We start from the raw sequence: 16,192 nt of genomic DNA, 5'->3' as shown, positions 1-16,192 counted from the left end.
ACACACAACACAAAAACAAACAAAACAAATAATAATAATAATAATAAACCACGAAAATCAACAGCCACATGAGCCAGTGAGATCTCCTTGAAACAGGTTATTCCACATCTCCAGATCTCCCCTCCAGAGTCCTGGGGAGCGGAGAGCAATGGGGGAAAGATTGCAGAGGAGTTAAAAAGGTCCGTGAACCATATGGACAATAGTTGCAATTTACTTTGCAAAACAGTAAATTATCTACCCCCTCATTTTGCGGATGGGAAATTATGTATCAGGAAGCGCAGCTGGTCAGAACCGAGCAGTAATTTAAATTCGTCCCCTATCCTAGTCCAGAGGTCCTTCCCCCTGAGACCCACTCCCAGATGCTCCAGTACACCGCTAACACGGAGGTGAGAACACCTGCCCCTCCGCAGCGTGGCCAGATCGTGGGCACCAGAACGGGTCTTGGCGGTAATCAGATCGGCCTCTCTTCCTACAGGTGGGGAAACGGACAGGGAAAGTGACGCAGCCTGGGAAGTAAACATCAGCTCTCCGCCTCGGCGCGTCCGGCGGCTTGACAAAGGCGTCGGCGATCACTGACGACCCCACTTCCCATTCCTAGGAGGGCGGGTATCAAAAACAACCCTATCGCTACGTTTCCATAGGCAAGAATCACGCCCTTCGCACGCAGAACCTGGCGGAGGGGGAACGGGGAAATGCGAACAGCCGGGCACAGCAGCGACTCCGCCTCTCTCTCCTCACCCGTCAGCGGAGAGAAGGGTAAAGCGTGAGGCTGCGGGGCCTCCCGCGAGAAGAGGTACCTGAGGATCGCACCGCAGGGTCCCGCCGCACCGAAGCCCGACACCCTGCTTCCGGGGTCAAGTTGCCTCGGGGAGGCCGGAGATCAGCGGAGGGAGCCTCAGGCCCCGCCCCGCCCCGCCCAAGCCCCGCCTCCACTGCCCTCTCCCACGTGGACCGGGCCACTTCCGGGACGCCGCGCGTCACTAAGCAGCAGATCCCCCACTTCCGTTCGCGTCCCTCCTTTCACTTTCCCTTTGGTGGAGAGCCTGAGTCCCACCGAGATTTCCGCGCGTTTTATTAGTGGAGCGAGAGTGCTGGTCTCCGCCGATTGGTGCCAGACACCCATAGACGCTGGCCAGCCGCTGTTTCACTCCGCCGCAGGTTTCCCGCCGGCCGCCGATTTGTCTGCAATGATGGTGGAGGTGATGGAGTTGCCCAAGTCGCGTATCAACGCCAGCATGCTAGCTCAGTCCATCGACCGGCCCGTCTGCTTCGTAGGGAGGCTGGAAAAGGTGTGCGCGCTCGCCGCCCGGTCCCTGGTGGTAGTCCGTGGCGGGGGGGGGGGTGGGGTGGCGGCAGGGGAAGGGACCCCTTGACTGCCTGGGGGCGGCCTTAGGACGGGCAACGGAGGGTGAAGGAGGACAGAAAGAAAGCCTTAGCATCACTGCGCTCCCGATTGCTTTATTTTGGCACTCTATAGCTATTGCAGCCCCATTTTGGCGCCTCTTTTATGGCGCGAAATAGCAACGTTTGCGAATGCGTTCCATTCTAAGTTCTAGCGCCCCCACCCTGGTTCTGTTTGTGTTTATGTAAAAGAAATTGTAGACTTGACTCCCACATCTACTTTCTTGATATTTTAGTTTAGCCAGACTTGACGGCTAGTCTGATTTTCTTCTCTTGTGCAATTCTCCTTCTCAAACCTCGTTTTTCCTTGAAATCACTTCTCTATAAAACATTCTTCTATTGTCCCTTCCAGATCCCATAGCTGTCTGTTATCTTATCCCAACGTTAAGAGTGCAGCTCCTTCATCCTTCTGGTGAGAAACAGGCCCAAAGTCTCAGAATCGTGAACCAGGTTAGAAAGTTGAAAGAAAACGAATATTATATAAAGGCTTAGTAATATTAGCCACACAACCTCTTTTTGAAATAGATGTTATTCTGACTTCACAGGTAGGGAAATTTGGAAGTAGTGTAGATCAACCAATGAACTTGTATGCATGTATGCATAACCCGTGGACACATAATGCAATGGTGAGGGCCTGGAAGTGGAGGGGGGGGGGGGGGAAGAGAACCTATGTAATACTTTAAACAATAAAGATTAAAAGAAAATAATTAAAAAGATTCAAACAAACAAAAAATGCTCAAGACCACATCAGGTAGCAAAGCTAGCACTCAAAACAGATCTGACTGCACACTTTGCAGCTGTCTCACAAGACTAGAACCCAGATCTTTTGACAACTGATTCTCTTTACTAAATCATGCCTGATTTTTAAAACATACCCTCCATGGAATATGTACTATTTAAATCATGGGTCCCGGCAGAGTTCATTTTTAGATAGTATGGACTCCCTTTAGTTTTTAGCATAGGGTTGTGTGATATAGCAAATAAAAATACAGGACATATTTGTACTAAAAAAGGTGTTAATCTGGAAATTGAAATATAATGGGGTCGTTTGAATGGATACAGTAACACAAGATTATAATTTGAACCTAATAAACTTCAAAAACGATTGCACACATGTATCACAAAAGTTTGGGTCAACCTACCCATCTTTTGTCTAATATTTTTATTTTAATTAGATTTTAAAGGTTTTGTTTATGTTGGATTTTTTTCATTGTGTATTTCTTTTTTAGATTCATCCCACTGGAAAAATGTTTATTCTTTCAGATGGAGAAGGGAAAAGTGCAACCATTGAGTTGATGGAGCCTGTACGTTCAAGTATTAATTGTATGCATATTAGAGTTAATTCTACATCTTGTTTTGGTTTGTTGCTGATATTTTTGGTTCTTGGAGTGGATGTATAAAGGATCAGCTTGTAAAACTTCCCTGGCTGTAGAAGTCAATTTTTGTCCTTGTATTACGTTCTATTTCCCTTTTACATGTCTAACCAATGATTATTTGGACTCCGTGATTTTTTTTTTTTTTTAATACATCCCTTAAATACTAGGTGACAATTCTCATGTCTTTTGATTAAATACCAGGTGACAATTCTCATGACATAAAATCATGTAAGGTAAATCTTTGGTTTAAATCACTTTTCTTCCTTAAGAAAACATGAAGATGATATTTTTTTAAATCCTGTTTTCTGTTTTTGTTTACATATATTTTCAGTTGTTACTTAATTTGTTTTTACATTTTATATTTACATTTTCTTTGTCTTTTATTAAGACAAATGCATATGTTGTTTGGTTAATGTATACAGAATATACTGTGCAAGATAATAAATAGAAGGTTCCTTTCATTGGTCTTTTTGAACAAATTACTCCTTGTAAAAATGGTGGACAGTCTTCAGTATCTCTGTGATTTTGTCTTCAATTTAAATGTTCAGCTGTATCTTTGGACCTGGAGCTATAGCTAAAGGTTAACAGGACTTGTGACATGCTGACAGCAAGTACTCAAACATTTTTTAACAGGTTGCACTTCAGTTTTGGCGTTGGTAAATTTTTAATTTGTTACATGAAATGAAAGATACAACAATTTTCCGAGTTAATTATCAACTGAAAATGTGATAACATGAAGTTGGTTTTTTGTTCTTTGTGCTAGCTTGATGAAGAAATCTCTGGAATTGTGGAAGTAGTTGGAAGAGTAACAGCCAAGGCAACCATTATGTGCTCATCTTATGTCCAGTTTAAAGAAGATAACCATCCTTTTGGTAAATAAAACATTTAGTTTCATGTATTTAGGAGAAAAACAAATTTTATTCTTTAGTCTCAGTCCTGCTACATTTTCAATTTCTGTAGAATTTTCTGATCTCAAAAATGGGAGTACATTTTGCCCTGCTTCTAAGTAGTGTGTGTATTTGTAAGAAACTCAGTAAAGTTTAATATTTGTGGAAATAACTTTTTAAGCCAAACAAAAATAATGTTAATCTTTTTGTTTTGTTTTAATATATGGATTAAAGCCATCAAATAATGTGTAATACCTAAAGCACAACAATACAGTGGATGATCTCCTGTCCCCCATGTCTTTCATTTTTTGGAGCCACAGTTAGTTAAATAAATATGATGGTCCATATCTCAGTTTTAGAAGATGGATTGGGAAAATAAGTTGACCTTTAAAGGGGAGGTAAAAGAGAAAGAGGTAGAAATGTTTAGATAATAATTGATATTACAACTTTCCACTGCAGATTAAATGTTTGCTAAAATGTTTTTTTCAGATCTTGGACTTTACAATGAAGCTGTGAAAATTATCCATGAGTTCCCTCAGTTTTTTCCTTTGGGGGTTACGCAATATGATTGATCTTAATTGCAAATGTGCTGCACTGGAAGACTATTAAAGGAGATCCCTGATATTTGAGGGATAGATTTTTGTTATTTTTAATATTTAATTTGTTCTCTTTTTAATTTCATTTACCTAACTTTATTAGATATTCCAGTACGCCATTTTTAATGAAACTGGTATATTGACAGTTCTCTCCTACCTCCTCATAAAGAATCACTTATCTGGCATATGGTCAGATCAGATGCAAAAACAAAGCAGTTGTCTGACTTTAGTTTTCTGTTTTATTAATAAAAATTTAAATGGTACTTACTATTGGTCATGTTACTATTTTTTAGGCAGGTATTCAAGCACAAACTTAGACTTTAATAGCTGTATGTTCAGTCACTTTAGCTTTAAAGAGTGTAATTTGAATGAGTATAACTGCCCTGCCATGTGTTCCTTGGCTTTCTGATAAGAATTTTATTAAGATACTAGAGGCACGGTGCATGAAATTCATGCACGGGGGAGCGGGGGACTGTGTCCCTCAGCCCAGCCTGCACCCTCTCCATTCTGGGACCCCTCTCACAATCCAGAATTGCTGGCTCCCAATTGCTTGCCTGCCTGCCTGATTGCCCCTAACTGCTTCTGCCGGCCAGCCTGATCACCCCCTAACCACTCCCCTGCTAGCCTGATTGACACCTAACTGCTCCCCTGCCGGCCCGATTGCCCCTAACTGCCCTCCCCTGCCGGCCTGGTCACCCCTAACTGCCCTCTCCTGCAGGCCTGGTTCCCCCCCTCAACTGCCCTTCCCTGCAGGCCTGGGTCCCCCCCAACTGCCCTCCCCTGCAGGCCTGGTCACCCCCAACTGCCCTCCTCTGTCAGCCTGGTCACCCCTAACTGCCCCCCCCGCAGGTCATCTTGTGGCAGCCATCTTGTTTGTTGGAGTGATGGTCAATTTGCATATTACCTCTTTATTATATAGGATAATTCATATACAATTCACATATTTCAAGTGTACAATTCAGTGGCTTTTAGTGTATTCACAGAGTTGTACAATCATCGTCAATTTTAGAACATTTTCTTCATCCCCAAAAGAAAACCTATACTGCCGAAACCGGTTTGGCTCAGTGGATAGAGCGTCGGCCTGCGGACTGAAAGGTCCCGGGTTCGATTCCGGTCAAGGGCATGTACCTTGGTTGCGGGCACATCCTCAGTGGGAGGTGTGCAGGAGGCAGCTGATCGATGTTTCTCTCTCATCGATGTTTCTAGCTCTCTATCCCTCTCCCTTCCTCTCTGTGAAATATCAATAAAATATATTTAAAAAAAAAAAAAAAGAAAACCTATACTATTTACCTATTATAGCCCAATTCCTTCACCCCCCACTCACACACCTAACACATCACTATAGTTTTGCCTATTCTGGACATTTCATATAAATAGAATCATATAGTCTTTTGCACATGCCCAGGCTGTGGGCTCGATCCTAGTAGGGGACATACAGGAAGCCAGCTGATCAATGTTTCTCACTGATGTATCTGTCTCTCTCCCTCTTCCTCTAAAAATCAATAAAAACATTAAAATAAATGAAAACCAGACAAGTGTGGGAAGAGGAAAACTTCCTGGGAAGCTTACAGTGGAGGAACCTGGCCAATACTACCTTAACCAAGTGATCAAGGTGAACATCACCAATGATGACATGGACATCATGGGCCCTCTTAATACGATGTGATAAGAAAGGCACTTCACCTGTTTTGTTTTTGTTTTTTCAAAAACCCTCAACACCAGTCAAATCATGAGAAAACAAACACAAATTGAGGGACATTCTACAAACTGATCATTACCTCCCAAAACTGTTGAGTTCATGAAAACAAAGAAACTCACATAGAAAAGACTAAGAAAACATGACAATGAAGTATGATGTGGGATCCTGGATAGGATCCTGGAACAGAAAAAGAACTGAATAGTCTGGAGTTTGGTTAATGGTAATATACCAGTGTTGGTTTCTTAGTTTTGATAAATGCACCATGGTAATGTAAGATAACATGAAGGGAGACAAATGGTGAGGGGTTATACAAGATCTCTACTATCTTGGCAACTTCTCTGTAAATCTAAAATTGCTCCAAAATGAAAAATGTATTTTAAAAAAGCTAATAACCTCCAAAGAATCTCCACTGACTAGGTCAGGTACGGGAAACCACCCATTGTCTTCACTATCAGAGAAGTGTGGACAGGGATCCCGGAAGGCTGGTGACCCTTACAGCTCTGGCAAAGGTCAGAGCTATGCACCCACTGTTTAGTCGAGACAATGGTAGCTGAAGCAACTTCCCCACCAGATAGTCATGTAAATCCTTACTGATAAGGTAGTCTGCCTGTTATGGAATTGCCTGCCTAAGGGCTATGGGTGTATCCCAAACCCAAATAAAAGGGATGGCAAGGCCAGAGCAAAGCAGAGTCCTTCCTTGGGCTTCCACCTGGCCCCCAATTTCCAAATTATCATTTCTTGTCTCTCATTTTTGTGCAGCATCCTCCAGAGCCCGAACCCGAACCCTGAACCACATGGGACGTGGGGGGACACTCACAGTCAGGTCTATATTTCTAATTAACACTTGAGGCACTTTGCAATCTGACTATGCCCACCTCAGTCTCAAATTCTACTCCCTTGAAACTACCCTCCAGCACCAGTTGCCATTCCTGGAACCCACTATAGACCCTTTAGGATCTGGATGGTATTGAACTTGCTATTTGCTCAGACTGGAAAGTCTATGTCTGTGCCCAAGGAAAACATTATCTAAGCTTTCCCTAACTTAGGCAAGCAGAATTAGGTACTTAATGTTACATTCCTTTCTTTATACCTTATCACACTTAACTTACTGATAACCTTTTATCAGCTTTCTTTTGTTTAAACACTAGAAAAGTCAAAGTTCCTAATGTCTTTCCAGGGACACTGCTATGGATGTGCTTTCCAGAACTTTCTCTACATAGATAAACTGTCTATAGCATCTCGATATACTATTCAGCAACATGTATTTCTCCTTGAATATGTTTTGGCAATTGACATATGGAGCCATCTCATCCTTTTTAATGGTTGCAAAATGTTCCCTAATGGATTTGTGCCAAATGTTCCCTAATTGATTTAGTCAGTTCTTTCATTAGTCTTCTCCACTAAGGAGAGGTCCTTATAAAGAATTTGTAGTTAAAAATCTATCCAATCAAGGCAGAGAGGAGAGGGAATGAAAGTTTGGACCACAACATGTGAAGTGGCAAAGGATAAGAGGCAAGGAGTTCAGAGTAAATTATATTGGATTCCATAGGACACAGTGATTGATAGTAAGAGCTTAGACTAAGAACCAAGGATGAGGTCAATTTTTGAGGAGGCAATAAATTCACTTCAGTACAAATTTATGTAGCTGATAGGCCCTTTAGTGAAGATGTGCAAAAGGCATTGGAAATATAGGAGCAGACAGAGATTTGAGAGAGACCATGCCTAAAATATTTTAAGATCTACCAATTCCTTCTCTATACTTTCAAAAGCTAAAATGGTTTGAAACCAACAAGCTTTTTGCCAAATTTGGGACAAAACTCATTTGGCAACAAAACCTGAAAGAATGCAATGGGGCTGCTTATAGTCTTTATATCACTTAACTGTAAATGCTCATGCTTCACTGAAGAAATAATATATTTGATTAGAGGGTAGGGCTCTTCAGGGGAGGTTATTACATAACATATGGTAGATCTATGACCTTTCTAAAATGCAAAAATTCTGAATTCTGAAGCACATCTGGCCCCAAGCATTTCAAGGGAGGGATTGTATTTCTAAATCAAGGAACAGCACACACAGTGAGAAAACCATAGCACTGGGGGATGAAGGAGGGGTCTGCACACTTAAGGAACAGCAGTGGAAGAGTGACTGAGTCAGGAGAAACTCAGTGGTGCCTGATACCTAGTAAGCACTCAATAATTACTTGTTGACTGAAAGAATATCATGAAAGGCAAGGAAGGAGAGTTTCAAAGAGTAGCCAATACTGAAAGCTGAAAGAACCATTGAAAATAAGGACTGAGGCCGAAACCGGTTTGGCTCAGTGGATAGAGCATCGGCCTGTGGACTGAAAGGTCCCGGGTTCGATTCCGGTCAAGGGCATGTGCCTTGGTTGCGGGCACATCCCCAGTGGGAGGTGTGCAGGAGGCAGCTGATCGATGTTTCTCTCTCATCGATGTTTCTAGCTCTCTATCCCTCTCCCTTCCTCTCTGTGAAATATCAATAAAATATATTAAAAAAAAAAAAAAAGAAAGAAAATAAGGACTGAGGATAAAACACTGACATTTGTAACATATATCACATTTATAAAAAGGATTAGGCTATGAAAATGAAAAGGTAAAATGAAAAAGGAGATGACAACTGACAAAAACACTCAATAGGAAATATAAGACATTAAATTTAGCTCCACGTGTTCCTGGGAAGCTAGGAGAAAGAAGGAACAAGAATAGGCCACAGAATTTTAATAGCCTTAAATTTATTAGGACAATCAAACCTTTCCCTAATATTATATCCTAAAAGCAGTATCACACAGAATCTAATGTGACAGATGATGAACTACAAATGGTTGTCTTCAGTAGTAATTTTAGAGATGTTCTTCAAATGATAATTTTTATTTTCATCTGATAAAGACATTATTAAAATAACTCTGAAAGCATCCCCTCATTGGGTGAGTAAGTTCTTTGAGTGATAAACTAGTATTATTACTAAATTTATCAAATTTCAAGATTGTCTTTTAAGTGGTTAATTTAACATGCATTAAGACACTCAACAAACATTTTGTGTCAGGTTCTGGGCTAATTATTAGAGATACATATAAACAAAGTCCCTGCCCTCTATTAAATCTCAATCTATGGCAGTTTAGCATAGTCTCTACAGATGTCTCAACTCAGATTTATTTAACATTTAATTAGTCTAAAGTTTTGAAGAAATCCACCTTGATTAAGAACAACCAAATTCTGGAGGCTCTATTTAGTGAAACTTCAATTTGGTTCTCTTACTTATTTAATTCACATGGAATTTTATTCTGATCTGTTGCTGAAAGGAAAATAATAATCCTGGTGCCACAAGTTATTCTTCCTGTAAAGGTAATGTTAAATCTAGAATACTAACAAAGCATATGTTTTAAGTTACTTTCTAATTGTGATGTTGGTTTGAGGTAAGCCACTTATGTTCTTCATGACCCCATTTGACCTACAGCATAGGGTTTTGAGCTGGCTAATTAAGACCAGAGTTGTAGACTATGAACAATTTATAGTGTAATATCTTCATCTTGACAGTGAGGATGAAATTTGTTGTTAGCATGCCATTGTTTCTTCTTTACAGAACGTCAACAGCAGGGCATGATATTCTGTAGCATTTCCTCATGTTCTTAGAGATTTTGACTGAAAATAGTGGCTTTCACATATGAAAAAAAAAAAGCTTTCAACATGATTATTTTTGTAGGTGAGCAGGTAAAGAACAACAATCTCTGTGGATTCCATAGAATGTGATATTCATGATGAAACTTTGAAACAGTTCTCAAAAAACTAGTAAAACTATATGAGCTTCGTAATAGTTATGGGTAATGTCATAGATGACACAGACTTAATTAGCCCCTCTTTTTAAAAGACTATTTTTCACAGGCATTTGAACTATAACCAAGGAAAGTTAAGTCAATCATTTTGGCCATTAAGAATCTCCCACCATAAAATATTGTGTTAAGATAATAACATTTATTTAATAACTAGAGGCCCAATGCACGAAATTTGTGCAAGGGGCTCGGCCCTCGCAGCCTTAGCGGCTTGCCTCAGCCCTCACAACCTGGCTTCATCCAGAAGGTCATCCGGAAGGACGTCCCGAAAGTCATTCGGCTGTCCGGTCTAATTAGCATATTATGCTTTTATTATTATAGATAGTAGGTTTAAATGGATGGTTTCATTGAAAGACCTTAATATCATGTCACCTGAATCTTTAAAGATAATGAGCAAGAAGAAATTCTTCAACTGAATAATCACTAATTAAAAAGCTAGATAATTTAATATTATTTTACTATAGATAAGTATTTTAAAATAAATGTTTTTTAGATGTTAACACTAATTTTCATTGATTCAACTCCACTTCATATTCAATTATGTAAAGCCATACTGCATCAATAAATGTAGCATTACCATACAGAAAATCAGAAACTGTGACACTTCATTTAAACTTTAAATTTTTCTTTAGCTTTTGAGAAGCTAAACATTGGGCTTCGTGAGAGAATATATTTAAGAGATGCATCTATTCTTTTAAGTGATCAGGATCCCACTGAGTCAATTATTTCTTCCATATGGCTCAGAAATGTTGTGCCGTTACTTGGTCATGTATTTGACCTTTTATGAGAGGCAGACAGTGGACCAGGGGCTACGTCATTTTGGAATCTCCTCAAAAATGACTAAATGTTTTCCAGATGAACATACTGTAGACCAAAAAAGGAGCAAGGAATTAGAAATCATTGCTTCCAAACCAGGAATATTTGTAGACTTCTTTTTCTTTTGGAACCTATTGACCTAGAATTGACACACTCAACAATTTCCTTCACTCTCAGTAGTTATGATTAAGTCATGTAAATAACTGAGGATGAGAAATATTTATTTCTACCCCACTTATTTCCAAAAAAAAAAAAAATAATAATAAGAATTAAAGACAGCTGCAAAGGCTTTTGACCTTTCCCTGTTTTCTAATCATAAATTCATAAAATGTGACTTTTCCTAATGTAAACATGAGTTACCAGTGGAGGTAGAATGGGACAGTCAATTGATTACTGACATTGTCACAGGAACATTAGTCTGCTAAAATTGGCATTAGTATTTACCTGCTTTATCCCTTCTTAAGAAAAACTTCCAAATAACATTTCAAGATGAATAAAATATGTTCTATGTTGCTTTTCTTCCTTTCTCTTCTATTTTACAACTAGACCTATATGAGGTGAAAATTTAAGAATATATTTTAAACAATTCAGGGTAAATACATTATCAGTACATTGACTCAAAAACTACACCAAAGACAATGTACACAAAAATAATGCTTCCCTGTTTAATCTATGACTCAAGTTGATTCTTTCAGCACTTGTTTAAAGGAAAAATAGGCCAAAGAAATATTTGTAAATTCATCTACAATAATTGGAAAAAGATACTTGTTACATATACATCTATGTAATGTACTTGATGATTCTTTAATCAAAGCTGGAAAGGATTATAAGGCACCATATGCTTCCAGATCTGATCCCTAAACAGTCTGGAGTACATGACATTTGGCTTCTAATAATTTAAAAAATAAGATCTAGAGATAAGTCATCTGATAAATTATCTCATTGGAAATGAGGTTAGGAAACTGCAGGGGTTTGGGTAATATGATGCATAAAGACAGCCATTTGCAGCAACAGAACACAGGGAATTATCTAAAATATATGTCAGATATGAATGATTTGAATTGATGCACTTGAACTTTAAAAATTTTTATGAGTTAAAATTAAGTCAGTGTCATTTAGAAACAGTTACACTGCCTTGTATGTTCTCAACAGATTCTAAATACAGCTTCATGGGGCTTGTGATCACAAGATCTGGTTACAAATAGCAATAATTGTTGCAAAGCAAATTCCATGGTGGCACAGGAAAAACATTCCCTCCTCTAGCAGAGGGGAGAGTGGATTAGCTCACTCATATATAGCCTGCAGGTTATATAATGAAGATTACAGACTTCATAATGAAAAAGGGATGTATGCTAAAGTAAAAAAACTTATTTCATAGAAAGGAAAAACTTATTGGCGAAAAACTTCTAAAGCACTGAAGGGAAATTTTAGGTGCAAATATTTAAGTGTTTATGGGCTATGAAAACTGTTACTAAGATATGAATTTATTAATTTCCATAATATTTAAGAATGCACCCAAGCAAATAAGTTTTATGCATATAGGCCTTGGATATATTACAATATACATTGCACAATAATATTGTATAACAAAAGGTACATATTTATACAATATTACGTATAATACTAGTAGCCCTGCGCACGAATCCATGCGCCAGTAGCTCGCCAGTAGCTCGCCAGTAGCTCGCTGCCACCCTCCAGTAGCTCTGCGCCCCACTGCCCCGCCCTCCTGTAGCTCCCCCAGCCCCCCTTCCCCTGCCCCCCCTCATAACTTGCTGCCCTGCCCCCTCCTGTAGCTCTCCACCACCCACTTGTAGCCAGTAGCTCACTACCGCCCTCCTGTAGCTCTCTGCCTGCTGCCCTGCCCTCCTGTAGCTCCCTCCAGCCCCCCGCGCCCCCTCATAGCTTGCTGCCCTGCCCCCTCCTGTAGCTCTCCGCCGCCCGCTTGTAGCCCGCTGTCCCACTCTCCTGCTGATCCGTGATCTGGTCATTACGTGGTCGGCTGTTACACTTCATGGCGTAACGACCATTTGCATATTACATCTTTATTATATAAGATATTACACGTGAATATACTACATATATAATTGTAACAATATGCTACAATTATATGTAATATATTACAACCTGAAAATTGGTAATTTCTATTTAGCTGGATTCAGCACACAGATGAAATTATTACTGTTTATTTTAACCCACACATTTATTGATTGATTGATTGATTGATTTGAGAGAGAGAGATTGCAAAACATTGTTTTGTTGTTCCACTTATTTATACATTCACTGGTTGTTTCTTGTATGTGCCTAGACCAGGGATCGAACCCACAACCTTGGTGTATCAGGGTGATGCTCCAACTAAATGAGCTACTGGGCCAGGGCAACCCACACATTTTAGTGGTTTGGGCTAATGGGCTAATGAGTGGTTTAGGTGTATATGGATTTAGTGGTTTAGGTGTATATGGGCTAATGAAAAGTGGCCAGAGCATACCAAATTCAAACTACTCCAGGATACATTTTCATATAAGTAACCCCTAGAAGGTTGCCACACACATGCATGATTATTACAACAGACATTCCTATAATACATACCTATGATGAAGTTTAATATATAAATTATGCACAGTAAGAGATTACTAATAACTAATATTAAATAAAACAATTATCACAATATACTGTGATAAAAGCTATGTGAATGTAGTCTCTCTTGCTCTCAAAGTATCTTAATGTACTGTACTCACCCTTCCTCTTGTGATGGATGATGAGAGATGATAAAAGTCTACATGATGAGATGAAGTGAGGTGAAAGACCCAGTCTCTGAGATGTAGCGCTAGGCTACTATTGGCTGATGAAATGTCAGGAGGAGGACCATGTGTTTCGAGTGATCCTGGATCATCGAGCCATCAGGCTTGACAGTGGGTAACTGAAACCACAGAAAGTAAAATTGCAGATAAGGAGGGGACCACTGCAACTTTTAACTCCACAATGCCCCCTTTATAATTTATCTGACAGATATGCTTACTCACAAGTACCCAAAGATGTACATGCAAAGATGCTCACTGCAGCACTGTTGGTAAAAATACCCTAAATGTCTATCAATGGGAGGATATACATACATAATCACATACCATTCAGTGTTTTTGTTTTGTTTTTTAAAGTATATATGGCCCTAACCAGTTTGGCTCGGTGGATAGAGCGTCGGCTTGCGGACTGAAAGGTCGCAGGTTTGATTCCGGTCAAGGGCATGTACCTTGGTTGCGGGCACATCCCCAGTAGGAGGTGTGCAGGACGCTGATCGATGTTTCCCTCTCATCGATGTTTCTAACTCTCTATCCCTCTCCCTTTCTCTGTAAAAAAGCAATAAAATATATTTTTTAAAAAATAAAGTAGGTGTATATGGGCTAATGAGGAAAACTCTACAAGATACATATTTTAGGTGAGGGAAAAAATCAAGGAGAATTTATATAATATTACCTTAACCATGCAAAAATAGAAAGGCAAATACCGACAGACAGATAGATGCATACGGACTTTAAGGCAGTTTCCTGTGGGAAGTGAAGATTGGAATTTTGGGAAGTAGATCATAGAGCTGGGTGGGGGAATTTAATGAAGCAGAGGGGTGGGGCATTTACTTGCATTTTATACACTTCGTTAACTTTTGGTATTTTTTTTAGCATGACCCTGAATTATTTTTATAATAAACACTAGCTTTAAAAATCATTGAAAATTCTTATTTAATACATTGTACTAACAAGGGAAAATTCATCTGGTCCAGTTTATCTGTCAATGAAACAGAAGAGCACTAAAGTTCAGTCAAGAAATCTGACATCTAACTCAAGTTTAGTCCACAGCTACCTCCCTAAATGATCCTGTAGCTTTCTTCCAGTTCTAACAATTCATGATGTTAACTATTTCAAAGGTCACTTTCCAAGTCAGTGGTCAGCAAACAGGTGAATGTTGACCAGTTGGTATCTGCTGGCTGGAATACTCTGCTGAAAAGGGTTCTGAGGGCAAGTGGGTAATTCATAAGCGCCTGTGTCAGGCAAATGAAGGTGCTCCCACCAGATCAAGCACACCTTGATCTAACTTGCTCATTTCATAACTGAAAATAATTACTGCCAATGGAGAATTTTCACACAAATTCACAATTTTCACACACAAAGGAAGTTTGTTATTGATCTACTTGTAGAGCTCTTGCTCCCATGTGTGGTGTGTTTTTTTGTTTGTTTCATATCCTTGCAGTGTTTCCTCTTACCATAAACCATATTCTGCCCACTTTTCAAAATACAGGTCTCACTTATCTACACCAATCATTGTTGGGTAAAAATGTTCTCTGTAGCAGTCCTCAAAGCAGCCTTTTCTAGCTTAAAGTATACACAAACCAGGAAAAGATGAAAATTCACAATACCATCACTAACAACTTAACTACTAGAATCTGGAAAGGATCTTAACCAAATACAGGGCAGTAGCAGCTGGATAGAGAAAAACCTAGGATGGCTCCATTTCATCACATAACCAACCAGTCAGCTCTGAAGAAAACCATCGGGTGACCAGCATGATGTAGTTCAGGTGGCTGTCTCAGTTCAGAGGTAGATAAAAGAGCTGGTCCCAGGAAATTCTGAGGGAGCTGAGACAGGAAACAGTAACAGAAAATTTAAGGGGGACAGACAAAACAGGCCATGCTAGAAGACAAAAGTGGGTGAGGAGAGAGTTTAAGTGCAGTCATGTTGAGAACCCCCAGAATGGAGTCCCAGGAGCAGGGAGAGATGCTGAAACAGACGTTCTAAATGCCATCATTTTCCTCGGGTGTATCACTTCACAAAATTATAATCTGCCACTTTTTTGTAGGCCTGTGTAGGCTCTCATTCTTTGCCATCTGCTTTAGAAATGCAGCCCATATCACCAAGACATCTAAATGATGATGTTACCAACTCACTCTCACATCTTGTTGAATAAGAACTTTTATTTCAATGTATCTAAGTATCATTTGTCAATCAAGATCTTCTAACAGTGAGAATCTAACTGCTCTCCAGTAGGATTAATTCTGGCCTTTCAAAAATGTCTAACTCTACCCTTTTACTAAAGGCAATAATTTGGCAACTTCATTTTCACCATTGCTGGCAAGTTGCACAAATTCATAAATTTACATTTCATGCTAACATGACAGTGATTAATAAAGAGACTGGGAAGTTTGAATATCTTAGTAGGTTGTAGTCAAAACAAGAATAACTTCACTCCCATGCCTTCCATGCTTCCTTCCTCAACTTAAGGCTTTCTGATGCTGGTCGACAAGAAAAAACATAACCTTACCAGGAGTGACTCAGAGGAGATTATTTTGTGTTATTTTTAATGCCATAACTTAATTCTTTTATTTAAATGCTAATAGACTGTCCTAGCACAACCTTCTAGTGGCAGAATCAATTTCAGTAATGATGCTGATGGCTGCAATATGATCAACTGAAGCCTCCACCATTTGCTATGAAAGGAGTGGAAATGATGGGCAGTTCATTAATCATTTATCCCAGAGATGAATGTGTTCTGTTGCTGATAGGGGGCCGTAGGTGAATGCTGCCAAAATG

General features: G+C 39.6%; 2 protein-coding genes across 6 annotated transcripts in view; one reads left to right on the top strand and one right to left on the bottom strand.

Annotated features, from left to right (window-relative positions):
* The window catches only part of UMAD1 (UBAP1-MVB12-associated (UMA) domain containing 1), a 198,714-nt gene extending 197,780 nt beyond the window's left edge, over positions 1-934 (bottom strand). Inside the window, exon 1 of one of the 2 annotated variants that reach the window (XM_080666237.1) lies at positions 798-934. The gene's annotated coding sequence lies outside the window, so the exon portion shown is untranslated. The remainder of the gene's footprint in view (positions 1-797) is intronic. The other variant, XM_080666238.1, reaches the window with a different exon arrangement.
* Positions 548-16,192, top strand: part of RPA3 (replication protein A3) — a 53,352-nt gene continuing 37,707 nt past the window's right edge. Inside the window, exons 1-4 of one of the 4 annotated variants that reach the window (XM_080666244.1) lie at positions 548-1,289; positions 2,631-2,705; positions 3,541-3,649; positions 4,154-4,523. In XM_080666244.1, the coding sequence (XP_080522370.1) occupies positions 1,188-1,289; positions 2,631-2,705; positions 3,541-3,649; positions 4,154-4,236 (369 nt within the window). In that variant the 5' untranslated portion in view covers positions 548-1,187 and the 3' untranslated portion in view covers positions 4,237-4,523. Of the gene's footprint in view, positions 1,290-2,630; positions 2,706-3,540; positions 3,650-4,153; positions 4,524-16,192 lie in introns of those variants that run through there. The other 3 variants (XM_080666247.1, XM_080666246.1, XM_080666245.1) reach the window with 3 other exon arrangements.

The sequence above is a fragment of the Plecotus auritus genome (genome assembly GCF_963455305.1).
Source record: "Plecotus auritus genome assembly, chromosome: 4".
Taxonomy (NCBI): Eukaryota; Metazoa; Chordata; class Mammalia; order Chiroptera; family Vespertilionidae; genus Plecotus; species Plecotus auritus.
Note: the sequence above shows the minus strand (reverse complement) of the source record. Positions and strands in the feature narration are given on the sequence as shown.